This window comes from Grus americana, chromosome 6 (assembly GCF_028858705.1).
Source record: "Grus americana isolate bGruAme1 chromosome 6, bGruAme1.mat, whole genome shotgun sequence".
NCBI lineage: Eukaryota > Metazoa > Chordata > Aves > Gruiformes > Gruidae > Grus > Grus americana.
In genome coordinates this window covers 31,454,641-31,469,969 of record NC_072857.1, presented here as the reverse complement: position 1 = coordinate 31,469,969, position 15,329 = coordinate 31,454,641, and the positions used below count along the sequence as shown (strand labels likewise).

The following is a 15,329-nucleotide window of genomic DNA, read 5'->3' as shown; positions in this document are numbered from 1 at the left end:
CCTGAGCAGAACTGAGCTGGAAAATGGGCAGTACTAAGGGGGGTTGGAGGGAAGATGACTGAATGGAATAATGTTTGTAGATGGCTCCCCACTAAAGGAGGATTGCTTGGGTGTAAAAACAGGGTCAATGTCGTCTCCCATTCCTTGGAGGAGAAGACAGTGAAGGCAGGAACTGCAAGTGGCGTAGGAACTTCAGCAACTTCTGCCACCGACCCCTCCCCTGCAACGGTGACATTTTCATCTGAGACACGGATATCAAAGACTGCCGTACCTGGCGCTGGAGTTAATTAACACAACCTGGAAGACATGGAAGTTGGGAATCTTGTTTGTGCCAATCTGACAACATGATCTCATTCAGAGGAATTAAAAGGGCTGTAATGAAAGTATAAGTTTCAGCAGATTCACACGTTTCTTGCTTTTATCTGTCAATGGCTGTGCTAACAAAGACAGAAAGAAAATGAGCAGCTGCCTCTGCGAGTTGTTAAAGATTGCATTATAACCCAAGCCGAGCTGCCAGCTCTGCTACACACAGCAGGAGCAGCGAGGCAGTGTGCTGGAGGGGCAGGAGCCTTTCCTCCGGGTCCTTTCCCGGACGTGGCGTGGCACAGGGCTCCTGCCCCAGCGCTTGTCACTAGTGAGGGGCTCAGAGTGACCTCTTCCTTCCCAGGTTGGCAGTGTCCCGTGGTGCTTCACCTGGATGATTACTCACGATGCTGAAGACCTTGGTGGTCTTTTCCTTGGTTCCTTTACATTCACTGTTGTTTCAGGGTGGTCAGTTAAGCAGCATGGTATTTCTCATGTGTTGTGACACACAAAATGGATGTTTTTCTTGGACTCTGGGACTGACTACTGCTTAGAAAACTCCAGTTGTCTCTTCATGCGACTTGGAGGATTCCTGATGTCCCTTAAATAATACATGAGAAGAGAGATTCAGTTGCATGGTTATTTATTATTGAAAAGACTTGTTACATTTTTAAATAATTTCAGTTGTATTTTAATCTCCATTATTTAGGAAATTCACTTTACAACCTAGAATTTGCTTTTGCTGTACTCATCTTGTCCCTCCCCAGCTAGCACATGTTGCTGCTTCTGGCCTGCCTAGAGATGACACTGATGGTGCCTGCCAGGGTGTTTTGTCATCCTTGTGTTTTAAACTGTCGAATGCCGTTGTGAATCAGTGTTGTGTGTCCTGGTAAAGATCTGTCGGAGCCATGATTGCTTCAGGGCTAACGAAATGCAGGTAGAGAAAACTCCCTTTGTTTTCCTTCAAACATGGAGCTTGTGTGTGTCGGCTCTGGGTTCTGCCTGAGTCAGGGTAACCCATGGGCTCTGGGAGGATTTTTACCCAAAGCAATCGTGTTCCTACACTGTTAAATTCCCCGGTTCACTTAAACATGGCTCTTTGTGCCACCGGGGAGCTTCTCCGTTCAGCAGCCTGTGTATGCATTGCCGTCGTGCGAAGGAGCGTGAGTCTGAGTGAAGGGCTCTGTTTCTAGGTGGCCCATGACAGGACAGAGCAGGAGGGAATTGCTGCCTGAAGCCTCCACCCACAGTCATTTTTTCTGAATTTGTGTAGGGCTGTTGAGTATCAGGGAGGGAGTGGGGTACTGATTTGTACATGGCGGAAACGTTAAGAGAGGATTGCTTGTACATTGTTTTTTCTCCAGCATTTGCTTATTGTTAAATCTGAATTGTGCTGTTCTCTGGGAGCTGTAAACTGGTGCTAGCCTGAAACGGTTATGTTTGAATGTAAGCTTTGGTGTGTGCCAAGAGGTTTAATGTCTTCTAAAAATTACTGTTGTGGTATATTTTGAGCTTGTTGCGGTACCGTTTCCCAGCACTTATATAAATGGTGGGAAGTTGACTGCCCCTTTTGTTATGTGAATTATGTGCCAGCATCTACAAAGCCCCGTTCCCTGTGGGGGAATGGGTGTCTAATTTAAGCTAATATCCTGGGGGAGCTCAGGAGGCGATGAAAGCTGCTGGTTGCTCCATCCAAACTTCCTCCTCTGCTGTTGCTGAGATGGTGGTTGGGTTTCCCCTGGCACTGCCAGTGGCCTCATCAAATCCGGTAACGTACTTTATAAGCGAGTGACACCTGACCCTTGGGCTTTGCTGAAGCTAGGGGCTAGCATGTCTCTGTGTGCATGCCAGGTCCTCCCCCTCTCCCTCCTGAGCATAGGTAGGAATCCTCTCCACATTTTGGGATGTGCATCGTACCATTGCTAGCCAGGACCTTTGACGACTTCTGTGCTTGCCTGTGTTCAGGAGTCAGGGGAGCTGAACTCTGAATCCAGCAGGCATTGATTTGCTGGCATGACCTTCCCCGTTTCATGGTGCCAGTCCAGCTTCCATTACTGCCTCCTGATATTGAAAAAAGAAAACGTTCATCCACACGACTAGCATATTCCGAGGGCTGAGGTTAAAGAAAAATGCTGTTTAACTCAGTGGCGGTATTGATTCATTTTTGTACTCTGGAGCCACCAGCATCTGCAGAGTCAAGAGTTCTGTGTTAACATACATGATTATTGGCAATACAGATCCACAGGGAGGGCTTGGACAGTTAGTTGAAAGCCACAAACTACATTAAGTGGAAGTTATAGATGTTCAGTGAAACCAGGCATTTGCTTTGCAGTTATTCTTCCCCAGCAACCATGGTAGATCCCCTAAGCCCTAAATATGGCAGGCATTCCCAAAAACTTGCACGGGAGCTAGGGAAATGAGAGGCCCAAGTGCCTGCGGGTGAAAGAAAGCTTTACTGTATGAACAAGGGATTGGGAAACTGCGATCTTGTATGTTGTATACTTGACAGGTACAGTCGTCTTTTTCCTGGGTCGGAGAAAATCAAGTGCAAGGTGATGAACCCTGCAGGAGCTGAAGGACCCTTTCTTATGGGTTGTTTCCCCAGGTACAGGTGGGATCCATTTGGGGAGAAAAGCTGAGACAAGACCAGTGATTCTGTTGCTGTGGCAGCTGCTGTTTATTTTTAGATCACAAAAATAAAAAGATGGCATTGCTTATGTCAGATAGGCTGTGTACGTGAGAGAGCATACTAAAAAGACACAACAGTCAGACTAAGAGGAGTTTCTTTCTCCAGCATCCCCTGTGTTACTGATCGGACATAGGTCCCATATTGGCAGGAGGAGCCTTACTGATACGCTGTGGTCACTCTGAATTGACAGAGCAGGGAGTGATGATAATTGCAGTTAAGTGCTCTGTGTGGTCTCACTCAGTGTTGCCTGGGCTCCTGCTCCATCGCACCTGTGACCTGGCGATGCTGGTGTACCTAGCAGTGGGGAGAGGGAGAGCCACGTGAAGGCACTGAAAAGCACCTAGAAATTTTTTTACCTTTTCAAGCAGTGACAAAGGTGGTGGGAGTTGCACAGCTCAGCCTGAAGGGCCTGATTTAGCAGTCTGGGATCAATGGACTGAGACTTGAGGCTGCCAGTGACATCAGGAGGACTGTTTCCTTCAGAGGGTGGCTCGGTGGTCTGAAGCTGGGTAGTCTAAAGTCGTCCTCTCCAACTCTCACCTGCAACTGTGGAGGTATTACTGCAGCCCTCTGTATCAGGCCTAAAAATTCAGTCCAATTTTGCCAAAAAGCCTCTTATTTTCTGTGGCATGGCATTGTAATGGGTCGGAAATTTTGCTGCTTCAGTTTCCCTCATTGACATTTTGAGGCAATGAATGTGTAAGTGAATGCTGCGGTCCCCATCCTGCACCACTTATTTTTGTGCTTGGCTCACTCGGTTTGCTTTGTGTCTCCATTCTTGTCTTTCACCGAGGGTTCTCACGCCATGCCTGTTTCTGACCCCTCCAGATAATGTCCTCCTCTCCGAGTCACTTCGTTTCGATAGCTCTCTGCTGGGTCAGTGTGCTGCTTACAAAAACAACTGTACCCGCTCATGTTTGTACTTGGTTTCACATCTGCACTGGGCAGGCAAGGCTGGGATTCTCCCAAGGGAAACAAGCCCAGTTAGCGCGGGGCCCACAGCCGCTGTGCCCACAGGAGCCTCTTTGACCTCTGGCCAGGGGAACGTGAGCAGAGAAGGTGGCTCAGCTCTGCTTTTACCAAGCTCACTGGCCTGTCTTACCAGCAAACCTGCCTTTGGCTGCAGGGGACCAGAGTGACAGGGCTGGTCCCTGGGCAGGGATTGTCCCAGTTGACAGGGGTGAGGTGGATCAGAGCATTTGCTTAGGGATCTGCTAAAACTCTGTAACCTCCTAGCAGTTAGACAGCGTTTTGTGTTATTTTTTTCTTTCTTCACTTAACCTTTCATGTGATTTGGCGTTTCTGGTCTCAGCTTAAAGCTTTCTGCTTCAGCATAAAGTTGTTTGTGGTCTGTGCTGCTTGCGAACAAGTTAGAAACTGACTGCCCATGGCATCTCGCATGAAGGGAGGAGAGCAGCCAAATCAGAGGGGTGTCCTGTCCCCAGGTAAGAGCAGGGAGCTCAGGTGGCTTCTGCAGATACCTGTGCCCCAGTCAGCTGGTGATGTTTGCCAGCCGCTGCCACAGCAGGAGGATTTGCAAACCATATAGTTGCTAAGAAATTAGTGTTTGTGCCAGGTGGTTACTCAGAGACAAGGAGAACGTAAGGAGCTGTGCGCAGGAGCAAGCACTGCATGAGTATGCTCTGTTACCTGTCCAGAAACTCTGTGCTCTGACTGGCATAATTTCATTTAATCTTAATTAGATTATTTCAGTTAGCATTAAACACAGCTGCAGGTATTTTATTTTTTAATTTTTTTTAGCTATTCTCCTAAGCAGTGGTCCTAGGAGAGCAGTGAGTATTTATGCTACATCTCCTATAACACTCCCCCCTCAAAAAAACCCAACCAAACAAAAAATCTCCAAACCCCAAAACCATGCAGATCACTGTTGTATTCAGCCAAAACAGAATCAGTAAAGCCTTTTCAGCTTCTGACAAAGTTAATGGACATTTTGCTGTCAACACTTGTGATGGAGGCCATGATTTTGATGTTAACTGTGTGGCTTGCAGCCTGAGCGGCTGTGAGTCAGCACGGAGGGCACCGGGGAGCAGGGAGGTGGGGGGTGCCAGCTATTCCCAGCCAAGTGTTTTGCTCAGGGGTTGCTTTGCACAGGTGTTTTGCTAGCTGCAAAACATAGCTTTTCCTGCAGCTGGTCCTTTTACTCAGAGCAAGTCTGCCCTTTCTGCCTCAATTTTCTTCCCCTTGTTTTGTTTTTCTGGGGTGCTCTGGACTTTACTGGAGTTACCAACTAGTGCTGGTACATGTGGGCAATTGGGTTTTGTGACCAAAGGAGGACTAAGAAATAAATGCCTGGACATACAGCTTTGATTTCCATCTCATGGCTGTGTATCAAAAACAAATAATACCCCAATTTCTTCAGTGATGTGAGGTTATCTTAGTATCGATTGTGCACTCCTGGGCTCCCAGCCAACCCTTGGATTTCAAACTTATCACCAGAAAAAACACAGGCTCCTAGCGTGGAGGGGTTGACAGCGAGAGTCCATACATTTGTGGCTGTGCTTGCAAACTGTCTGCTAGATGCAGTGCCTGAGAGAGACACGAGCAGCTGAACTGCTCAGCACATGGCTAACATCAAATTAATGCCATTATTTCTGAAAGCAAATTCCTGCTGCAACACAGTTACAGACAGTCGATGTTCACATTCATTGCTTTTGACAGCCTGATATAAGGTAATTTAATTTAAACGCCCAGCTGACAGAGAAGCAAGAGGCATTTTTTTAAAAAAATGAAAATAAAAGCCCACTCTTTTTATACATAAAATGCCTGCTTGAAGGAATAGATTAGTAGCTGTATGGTGCGATTGATTTGCAAGAGCCCATGGATTTCAGTGGAGAGCTCTGTTTAAAGATCAATAGGGAATGCTACAGCATGAGTGCTTTTGCCACTTAGGCATTCAAGCAAATGCTTGACGCTAATTCCTTCTCAGACTTTGGTCTAGGGCCAGTAGGGTTTGGGAGGGCACTTGACTGCGTTTCAGAAAGCAAGCTGGCCACGTATGTCCTTCGCCTTTATTTCATTAGGCAAATCCTGTAAGAGAATTACAAATACAGACCCTCTTTCCTAAGTTACCATGGCTGCACAAGGCAGCACAAGGCAAGGCCAGCAGCCAGAATCAGAAGGGTTTCTAAGTATTTGCTTTTTTGCTAATTGCATGACTGTTTTTGAGGTTCTCCTTGTAGGACAGAGGTGTTTTGTTCATTTCCATCTCCCAGGCTGCCCTCAAGGTTTGCGTTTGGCAGTGTCCCACGATTTGGGATTATGCAAGTGGTGGGCTGACAGTTTTGTAATAAACTGGGGAGCCTTGCCTAGTGCGGTGCCAAGGGGGCTGTCTCAGTATCCAGCACAGCCATTTAAATTTTAACTGCACCTTTCCAACAGCTGGAAAAGAAGGCAAAAAATGCCACGGCTGTTTTCCAAGGGGGTGCCACACTGGCAGAGGCAGTTGGTGTTCCCTCTTCCCAACTGCTCATGTCACTACCTTGTGCTCTGGGATGGACTACTTGGCTGTGCAATGAAGTGTCACTAGTCTCCTAGAAAAGTAACCACTAGCACCTCTGTAGATCCCTGTTTAATCATCCTCTCCAATGCAGACCTTTGGGGTGAGACCCAAATGGCAAATTAAATCTGTTTAAAAGTTTGGGGGTTTGTGTGGGACAGCCTAATAATGAACAATTGGCAGATTGGTCTAGTTTGGGAGTTTAAATATTAGTAGTTAAAATCAGATGCAACTGCTTTTCAGGTAACCTGGATACTGTTCTTAACACACCACATTTACTATTTTATCATCAGGCTCCCCACCTGGGTCAGAGTACCCATCTGAGTCACAAAACCATTGAGTGTGTTAGAGTAGTCCAACTCGTGGCCACGGGGGAGTGCCCTCGAGGCTGCCAGTGTTACCTGTGGGTCTGGTTTAATTTCCGAGACTCACGCAAATATCAGGTATGAACAGGAATTTTTTCCCTGCATAAGTAGTAAAACAGTTGGGAAATACAGTGCAACCAAGGCTGGTTCTGTGCTTCTCCTGGATTTTTCCTGAGTTTTTTCTGCTCTCTGAACCCACTCAGCCCCCTGTGTAACAAGAGACAGGCAGGAAAGCCTGAAGCCAGCATGGTTCATGAAGTAAATGGAGAAAGGATGAAGAAAGAAGTAATCTGGGTTAGATACAGAAATACTAGGAGATTGTTCCTGTTAACTATTCCTCCTCCTCCTCTCTGTGTTCTTCCTCATCCTTGCTGTCCTAGGTGTCCCAGCTGCTGGCTACAATGAGTTGAGCAGATCATCCCTAGAGCTTCTGACCTTGTTGCTTGGCACAACCTTTGATTCAATTTTAACGGTCATCATCACCTTGTTTTAATCATGTAACCTTGTGTCAAAGCTGCACACAACAATCTATTGCACAATAGTTTCTCTTTCCTGCTCTTGCTTACAGAGATTTAACACTTCATATAATGATGACTGCCTTTCCCTGGGTGGCTATCTTCTTTTTCATGCATCTCAGATCTGTTCTCTATGTGATATAATTGATTCTCAGCTCTGTTTCCTTCTTGCAAATTTTTGCTAGACCCTGCTTTGGGAAATGGGAGACAAGGTCTCTGCCTGTCAGTAACATGCTGATACACCAAAATGAGATGCTGAGTTTGACATCTGCAATTACTAGCACATACTGAGAAGCGCGATGACTCAGGCCCTAGCGAGGACTTGGTCAGATTGCCCGATTTACTCAGTGGCAAAGCTGGTGCTGGCTTCAGCCAGGTAGAAACAAGCTCTTGTATTTGGTTCAGAACTGAGTATGTGGGAAGCTACCCCAAACCCCAGACCTTAAATGATACACCAGTGGCACGAGGAGTGCCATTCAACTACCATCTTTTATATTCATAGCCTTTTTATTTACCTGACAGGAAGTGAATTTCTACTATGCAAGAGTTTAAAATAAATTGGCAAATAATGTTGGGTCCCTGCTTTTTCTTGGGGTAACTAATTTTTGCAATCCTTTATTTTTCAGCGTGCGAGAAGTGATTATATGCTTTGTGTATAATCTTTGTGTATAGCAATTTTTTATGCCAACATGTGCATTATGATCTCTATCACAGAGAATAAAGCAAAGCTCTTGACAAACAAGACACAGTAGTAATGAAAAGGGTGGGTTTTTAAAGTCTGCATCAATACAGAAATAGTCTGTATGTTTTTGGAGCACTCCGTTCTGAAATGTGGATGTATCATAAATTCATATCCATTGTTCCCACATTTAACTTTGAAAGAGTCATGGAAAAATATCTGCCTTTCATAATAAGTTTCAGATACCAGTCTAATCATTTCATTAATGATTTCCTCCTCAGGATTACATTTTGAAAGCCATGTGCGATCTTTTAATTGTGTGCCTCCTTATTAATATTAAACACAATTACAGTCCCACTCTGACACTTTGAAAATGCACCCCTTGCAGTCAATGCCACCTCCACACAGAGTATCTGAATATCACAGCAGCTCACCAGCATTTCTGCTTTCTGAGTCCCTCAGCACTGACTATTGGTGCCGTTACCTTACCCATGTTACATCTGAAATGTGGAGCGATGCAGTGCTTGCGGTTGTTTTATTTGGCTGTGTCCGGCTTTTTCAGCCAACCACTGGCAGCCTCCGGGGTGAAGATTTTACTTTGTGATTAAATAATAATGTATGAGCTTGTTTCTTTGAGAAAAAGTTAAAAAATAACAGTAATATCATGAGCACAATGTGACATGGGCGGTAAGACCTCTGATATTTATTGTTTGTTTACTCAGCCCTCGAGGAGCGGAGAGGAAAGCTCCCATAATGTGCTGTCAGAGAACGTGTCTGCCAGGAGATAAGCAACCGTCTGCTTTAGCAAGCAGATTACAAAACGGCCTTCGCAGCTGCTCTTTCGGCCTCCCTGAAAACACAACCAGTTTTGAATGCCGGGATGGCCCTATCGCTCAACATGGGATTTGCCGGGGTCCTCCTGCCAGCCCCCGATGCTGGTGCAGGCGGCTGCCAGCACAGGGGCTTTGGGTCCTACCTGTGTGGTAGCCGCAGTCCCCAGTACTGCTGGGTACCTAGAACTAGCAGTGTCATGATGTGTCTACATGTTGCAGGGTGTTTCCTAGAAAGCATAGGAATAGAATAGCAATGATTTATTAATGTACATACCCCTGCCCATATATTTATATTTATGTAGAAATATACATGCAACATATTAAAAAAAAATTAAAATTATGGAGTCAAACACAAAATGGTGCCTCTTACCTAACCCACCTCTTCCTCTCATTTCTCCAAGCTCAGAGTCTGGGTTGCTGTTGGGTATAATGAGTTGTTGTCTTGACTCATAAAAACTTAGGAGTTTGATTTGGGGAAAAAAACAAACCAAACAAAAAAACTCCCAAACAACAGCATACAGAATCTGTCCAATCTGTGGCTGTTACCAGTGTCTATCTAGAACTACTTACACTTCTTAAAGCCTTTCATGGGTTGTCACTAAAACTGTGCAATATTTAAAGTCATGTCAGATTATCCCTGTTTTCTAGGTAGTATTAGCCTGTCAAGGTAAAGGCTTATAATCTTACACTTGCTTGACAAGCAGAATTATTTGTACTGTAATGTTAATTGGTGCTGAAGCTCCACAGTTAGTTGTAGTTAGGTGTAGGAAACCTGACATCTAATGTTCCCTAACTCTAAATAAAAATGGTCCCCTTGATCAGTTTTTCAAGTAGAACACTCGATCAATCTCTTCTGGCTTAATTTAGTGTCCTGCCAAATGCTGAGTTTAACCTTTCTCACAAGTATTTATTTTCAGGAAGGCTGATGATATCAATAGCAGAAGGGAGATAGATGGATAGATGCCGAAGTGGACCGTCGTGATCTCTCTTTGTCTGGAAGAGCGATGCTTTGTTTGTAAGGGCAAAGAGGGTTGTTCTGTGCACAGAGATGATCACAATGACTGACATATGAAGGTTGTTTCAATGCAACCGTACTTTTAAAGTTTACTCCAGCTTCTATCCAGTATTTAGTTTGTTTAGGTGTTGACACAATTTTGCTGACATTTTTCTCAAGTGGATTATGCTTGCAGCCAGTTTTTCAAAGCAAACAGATGGCTTTTCTAACAGAGCATGCCCACAGATTATTTTTTATGGTGTCTCTAGAATTATGACAGCTCTGTCAGAGGGGGCCAGTTTGTCGTTAATTTTCTTGTGATAGATGATTCAAAATAATTTTTGCTCCTTCAGCTTGCTCAAATGAACCAGCTGTTTGAAAATAAAAAAAATACAAGGAGACTAAGACATAAATCAGTTGGTCTGCACATGAATGGAATTGCACTATTTTTGATAAATCCATTTCTGTTTTTAGATCGCTGTAAAATAAGAACGTCTTCAAAATATTTGAAGTATGCTCAGGAGGAGTGTTTTTCTTCTTGGAACGCTTAGACATGTTGTGCATTGTCTCAGATGAAACCTGTAATCTGAATTGTCTGGTTACTTAAATGTGAAATCAGAATATGCATAAGGGAGAACAAGTGGCTCAGCTTGTCCCTTGGCTTCTGGGGACTTCAGATACGAGCCTTGGCAGGGTGGGCTCAGGCTGTCATCCTCCAAGCGGGGGTGTATCAAATCCTAAGTAGCTTCCCTTAAATGAGTGTCTCAGAGAGTCCTTAGGCAAAGACGCTGTTTGTGGACCACCCTGAGAAAGGTTCCCTGAGGAGGAAGAGGATGTGAAGAAGGCAACAGAGACTCAACTGAAGGTCTTTGTGTCAGCTTATGGAGCTGTATCCATCTTGTGCTGCTGCAGGACAGGAAACCTCCTCCTCCTCCTCTGTGCACGGCATGGGTGATTGTTCCTGCTGCCAGGGGAGATGCTGGCCATGCCACAGCAAAGGACAAGCTCCTAGAAATCTTTCCCCCGGACACCCCAACTAAGGGGATGCCGGGGTGCTTCAGGGTACTGGGCCTTCGTTGTCATCATTTTACCTCTCTGTTGCACTGGCTTTCCCAGGTTTTGGGCTTAGTTGTTCTTGGTGCTGTCGGGATGTCTATTTTGAGTTGGTTGTTGTGCTGAGAGGATTTTTCTGTTCTTGTGCACAAATACATAGCACCAGGTTTTGACTTAGAGAAGTTAAGGCTGCAAAGCATCATCACACCGATTTTTGTCTGCATGCTGGTGCAGGCTTTGGTGCCTTCAGTCCCATATGCATGATAAGAAAAAGCAGCAGCCCCACTGCAGCTGGGTCTGTTTCATCCTAAAAACAAATTATTCAAAACTGCATTTGTGTAGTGAAAGAATTTACCACCTTTTTTGATAACATTATCATGTCATTAATGATACTGCTGTTGGATCTCTTTGATTATGCCTCAGTGTGTTATACTTGCCACTACGGCACTGGCACAATTCCTGTGCCATTCGCAGACAGGGAAGCAGACCTGGGTGTGCTGGGTGCTCGAGGTAGCTACAGGGCTCCTGGATTCCTGCCTACCACCTTTAACCATAAGCTCAACCTCTGTCCTAAAAGCAAGATCACAGCTATGTGAAATATGTGCTGCGTAAATTATTCTTCTTTTGTTTTTTCAAACCGTGCTCAATGGATCCCAAGCTATTTGTGTATTCCCATAACTGTCATGCTGCTGAGATACAAATCTCTTCAAAAGAGGCTCATACCAAATAGCACAGAGCCACTTGCGCAGTCCCAGTGCTTTTTGTTATTCTTACATTGAGTTGGATTCCCAGCATCTAGGTAGCAATTTGCATTGTTCAGTAGGGACAAATTCATGTCACCAGGAGATGAGGCAATCACATTCTCGGGCGCGGGCTGCCATCCCTGGCTGACGTGCTTTCCCATGTGGTGTTTACCAGTGCAGCAGAACTTTCAAGCCACCATTGTTTCTTCATTGTTTACAGGAGCTCAGGCGGTGCAAGTCCAGTGCCAGGCACTGGCGAAAAGAGGACTGTGCTCATCAGTGTGGGATGAATCCTTCCTCTTAGCTCTGGGGAAAGGGAGAGCAGAGATGCTCCCACTGCTGCAAGGTGTCGCACTGTGACTCCTCTGACACATCTGGTTTGTTTTGAAAACCGAAGGAAGGTCGGTGATCATTTGCCCCTCCAGTGTGCCCCCAGGTCCTGCTGTAGTATCTGTTGTCTCCTCTGAGACCCTGTGAGGCATCTGTGGTTCACAGGAGGTCAGGTTAGGTTGCAGGGATGCAAATGTGACATTTCAGTCAGTGGAGGTATTCCATCTGAATATGCGTATAACCAGCTGCAGCGGGTGGTGTACTTTAAGCTGTACTTCAGGTGACATTAGGAGAAGAGCTGCCGAAGTTCTTAGTGATACTGAATTTTAATAACCAGATGCATCTCCTGGCTTTTATTTATTTGTGTCCTCTAGCACCAGGATCTTGTCGCTTTGCAGCACTTGAGATATCAATATTGCATAAATATTCATTTTGGCATTTCTGAACACCAACTCCTTAATACAAATTTCATGTAACATATTTTTCCTGATAGTTACAAATTGGATTGACACCCTGTTAGTCACCTCACCTTTACATGCTCCGAGAAGATGCAGAAGCAGGCCTTTGCTCATGAAGTCTCTCATTCCCATTTGCCTGCTCGAAGGTCCCAAACAAAATGGTTCAGATGGATTCACTGTAGTACTACAGGATGTTGTGTTTCATACAGGCGTGCAGCTTGGCCTGCCTCTGCTAAAGCGAGGCGCAAGGCTGGGTAGCAAGTCTGGGTGCAAGGAGGGGTGAGTAACCAGGGGTCTCACAGCTTGTAGGGCACCTCTGGCTGGGGATATGCAGCCAGCGCAGCCATTGCCATGTGGGATCTGATGCCAGGGCACAAGGACGGAGCAGTGGCATAGGGAGAGGGGTACCATGTGCCATCACTACCCTGTCCCTGGCAGGTCCGCGCTGTTGGCTGTGGAAGAGGAAATACCTTCCCCCGCGGGCTCCTTAAGGCCAGGCCCAAATTACCTCCCAAGGGGTGACCTGGCAGTGGGGGTAGTCTGGTGTCTGTCCCGCTCACCGTGCCCACTGAGCTGGGTAACAGGCTGCGGAAGGGGCTTTGGTCCCTTCCCCGGGGGCTGGCATTCACAGGGGGCAGAGAGGATTTGAGACAAGACCTGGATCCTGTTCCATGGCACCAAACAATATGGCAGAGACATGAGAGGAGTGTTACCACTTTTGGTCCTGAGCGATGTGTGCGATCCCTGACTCTCTCCTGCGTGTCTGTTTGTGCATCCTCAGGGCCAAGGAGATCTCCTGAAGAATGCCAAGAACGAAGCCCTGGAGAACATGAAGCAGATCCAGCTGGCATGCCTGTCGTGCGGACTGAGCAAAACTGGAAGTGGGCACGCAGACGCCAAGTCAAAGCGGTGCCTGGAGGCAATACAGGAGAAGGATACCGGAGATGAGAACGGGAGACTGTGAGGGGAGGCAGAGCTGTCACATTTGTCACAGATTTCAATAACTCTAAACTATTTTTTTAAAGCATTTAAAAATTCACACAGGAATGCCCTCTGCAGGGTGTTGATAGTATTAAAATCCTCACAATGTCAGTATTTTAATGCAGTTAATTTATCTAAGTTAAACTCTGGTAGTGAGATTTCTAATGAAGCCAAGCTGTCTGTATACAAGTGCATGTATGTGTGCGTGCACATGCAAATGCTATAGATGCCCTTTCATGCATTACATTAGCCATTTGCTAATTTGTTCGTCATCTTTGAATAGGCCTGTTCATTCTGAAGATCAAAACAAATAGAGAATACTTGTATCAGTTTTGTGCTTTATTTTACTCTCCAGCTTTTATCATTTAACTTATAGGTTACATTACTGTTATGTTGTTTAAACAAGAAAACAAAATACAACAACAAATGTCACCGACAGCTGTTTTTGTGAGGGGAAAACCCAGTGGTTTGCTGCAGATCCTGAATGTGATTTTTAATGAACAATTCAAGTAAATGAGATATTAAATGGTCAGAGTTGCTGGATAGATTATGATTAGATTTGAGGTGTATATTTCACTGAATTTTAGCAAACTGCTCTTCAGGATGCACCCAGATAGCACATACTAACGTAAGAACTAGCTGATTTATTTCATTCCAGTAAATCATTGCTACCTTGTAGATGTTCAGGACAGCTACAGTCTTTGCTGACAGGCATTAACTCGTGTAGTAATGAACATAGCTAGTCAGCCCCATAGTTACAAGGAAAGCTGTGAATATCCTTCGGTGATCATGAACTCTGAAGGTGAGCTTCAGGCCGTTCTGAAACACCCAGTGGTGCCAGTATTGGAAGGAAGGTTTTACAGATTTTACAAACTGAGCTTTACTGCAAGAGGTCAGATCTTGCTTGCTGCCTTCTGCTCAGATGTCAAAGTCAGTTGGATGGAGCAAGCAGCATTTGGCCTTACGTTGTTGTGGTTAAGAGTCATGTTGTGCTAGAAATTTGAAGCAAGGATGCAGAACTGCTATAGATGTAGTGTAGAGAAATAGCTTGGGGTAAAAACAGGGTACCAGCGTTTTTGTGCAGCAGTTACCAATGTCCTGACGCATGTCATATGCTTAGGGTAGTTCTGAGAATTGGATGCCTCTTTGTGCTGCTGTAGAAAGGAGACAGAGAATGTCATGAAGCAATGCATCCTCGTTCCTCCCAGTGTCTAGCTCATGTATGCTCACAACATTCATTTCAATTGTTTAAGTACTGTGCTTGAGTGTAGTATTTGTGTTAACCTTTAACAGGACTAAGTGTTTTATGGTTATAAAAAAAGACTATATTTATTTAAAGCATTGCTTTTATTTTGAAAAGCTACTTTTTAAATTAATTTTATTAACAAATATGCTAATTTTCTGAACTTAACAAAAAGTAATTGCTGAAAGTTTGACCATTGGAGAATCTTATATAGCTATTGTGTTAAGTTATTTTTGACTTCTTAATAACACTATTATGTTCATGTTGCACATTACTGAGAGAGTAAAGCTATGAAACAACTTTGACCCATGTTTTTAAAGTGATTTAACACAGAAGGTAACCAGTGAGACTTGGATAAAGGTGGGTTAGATTGGGTAAATTGCTTGAGAGAAGGTCCTGCTTTAATAGGAACTGTATTATTGCAACTCAGATACCTTATACCATTTCAGTAAAACTTGCCATACTTGTTCAGATCCAGCATCTTTGGTCAAGCACGGCAGAGGGGCAGCCACCTCAAAGGTGTTAAGTTGCTGCAGATTTCCCAAGCAAAGATGGGGCGAGTGGCTCAGAGAGGCCCCAGCAGCACCTTCCCTGGAACATGAGGCTGCAGCGTGACCTCTGCCTGT

At 45.0% G+C, this 15,329-nt stretch overlaps 1 protein-coding gene across 2 annotated transcripts in view; it reads left to right on the top strand.

The window, feature by feature from the left end:
• The window catches only part of PLCL1 (phospholipase C like 1 (inactive)), a 207,430-nt gene extending 192,427 nt beyond the window's left edge, over positions 1-15,003 (top strand). For both annotated transcript variants that reach the window (XM_054830787.1, XM_054830789.1), the window contains exon 6: positions 13,261-15,003. In XM_054830787.1, coding sequence (XP_054686762.1) covers positions 13,261-13,443 — 183 coding nt within the window. In that variant the 3' untranslated portion in view covers positions 13,444-15,003. The remainder of the gene's footprint in view (positions 1-13,260) is intronic.
• The last annotated feature ends 326 nt before the right edge of the window (positions 15,004-15,329 follow it).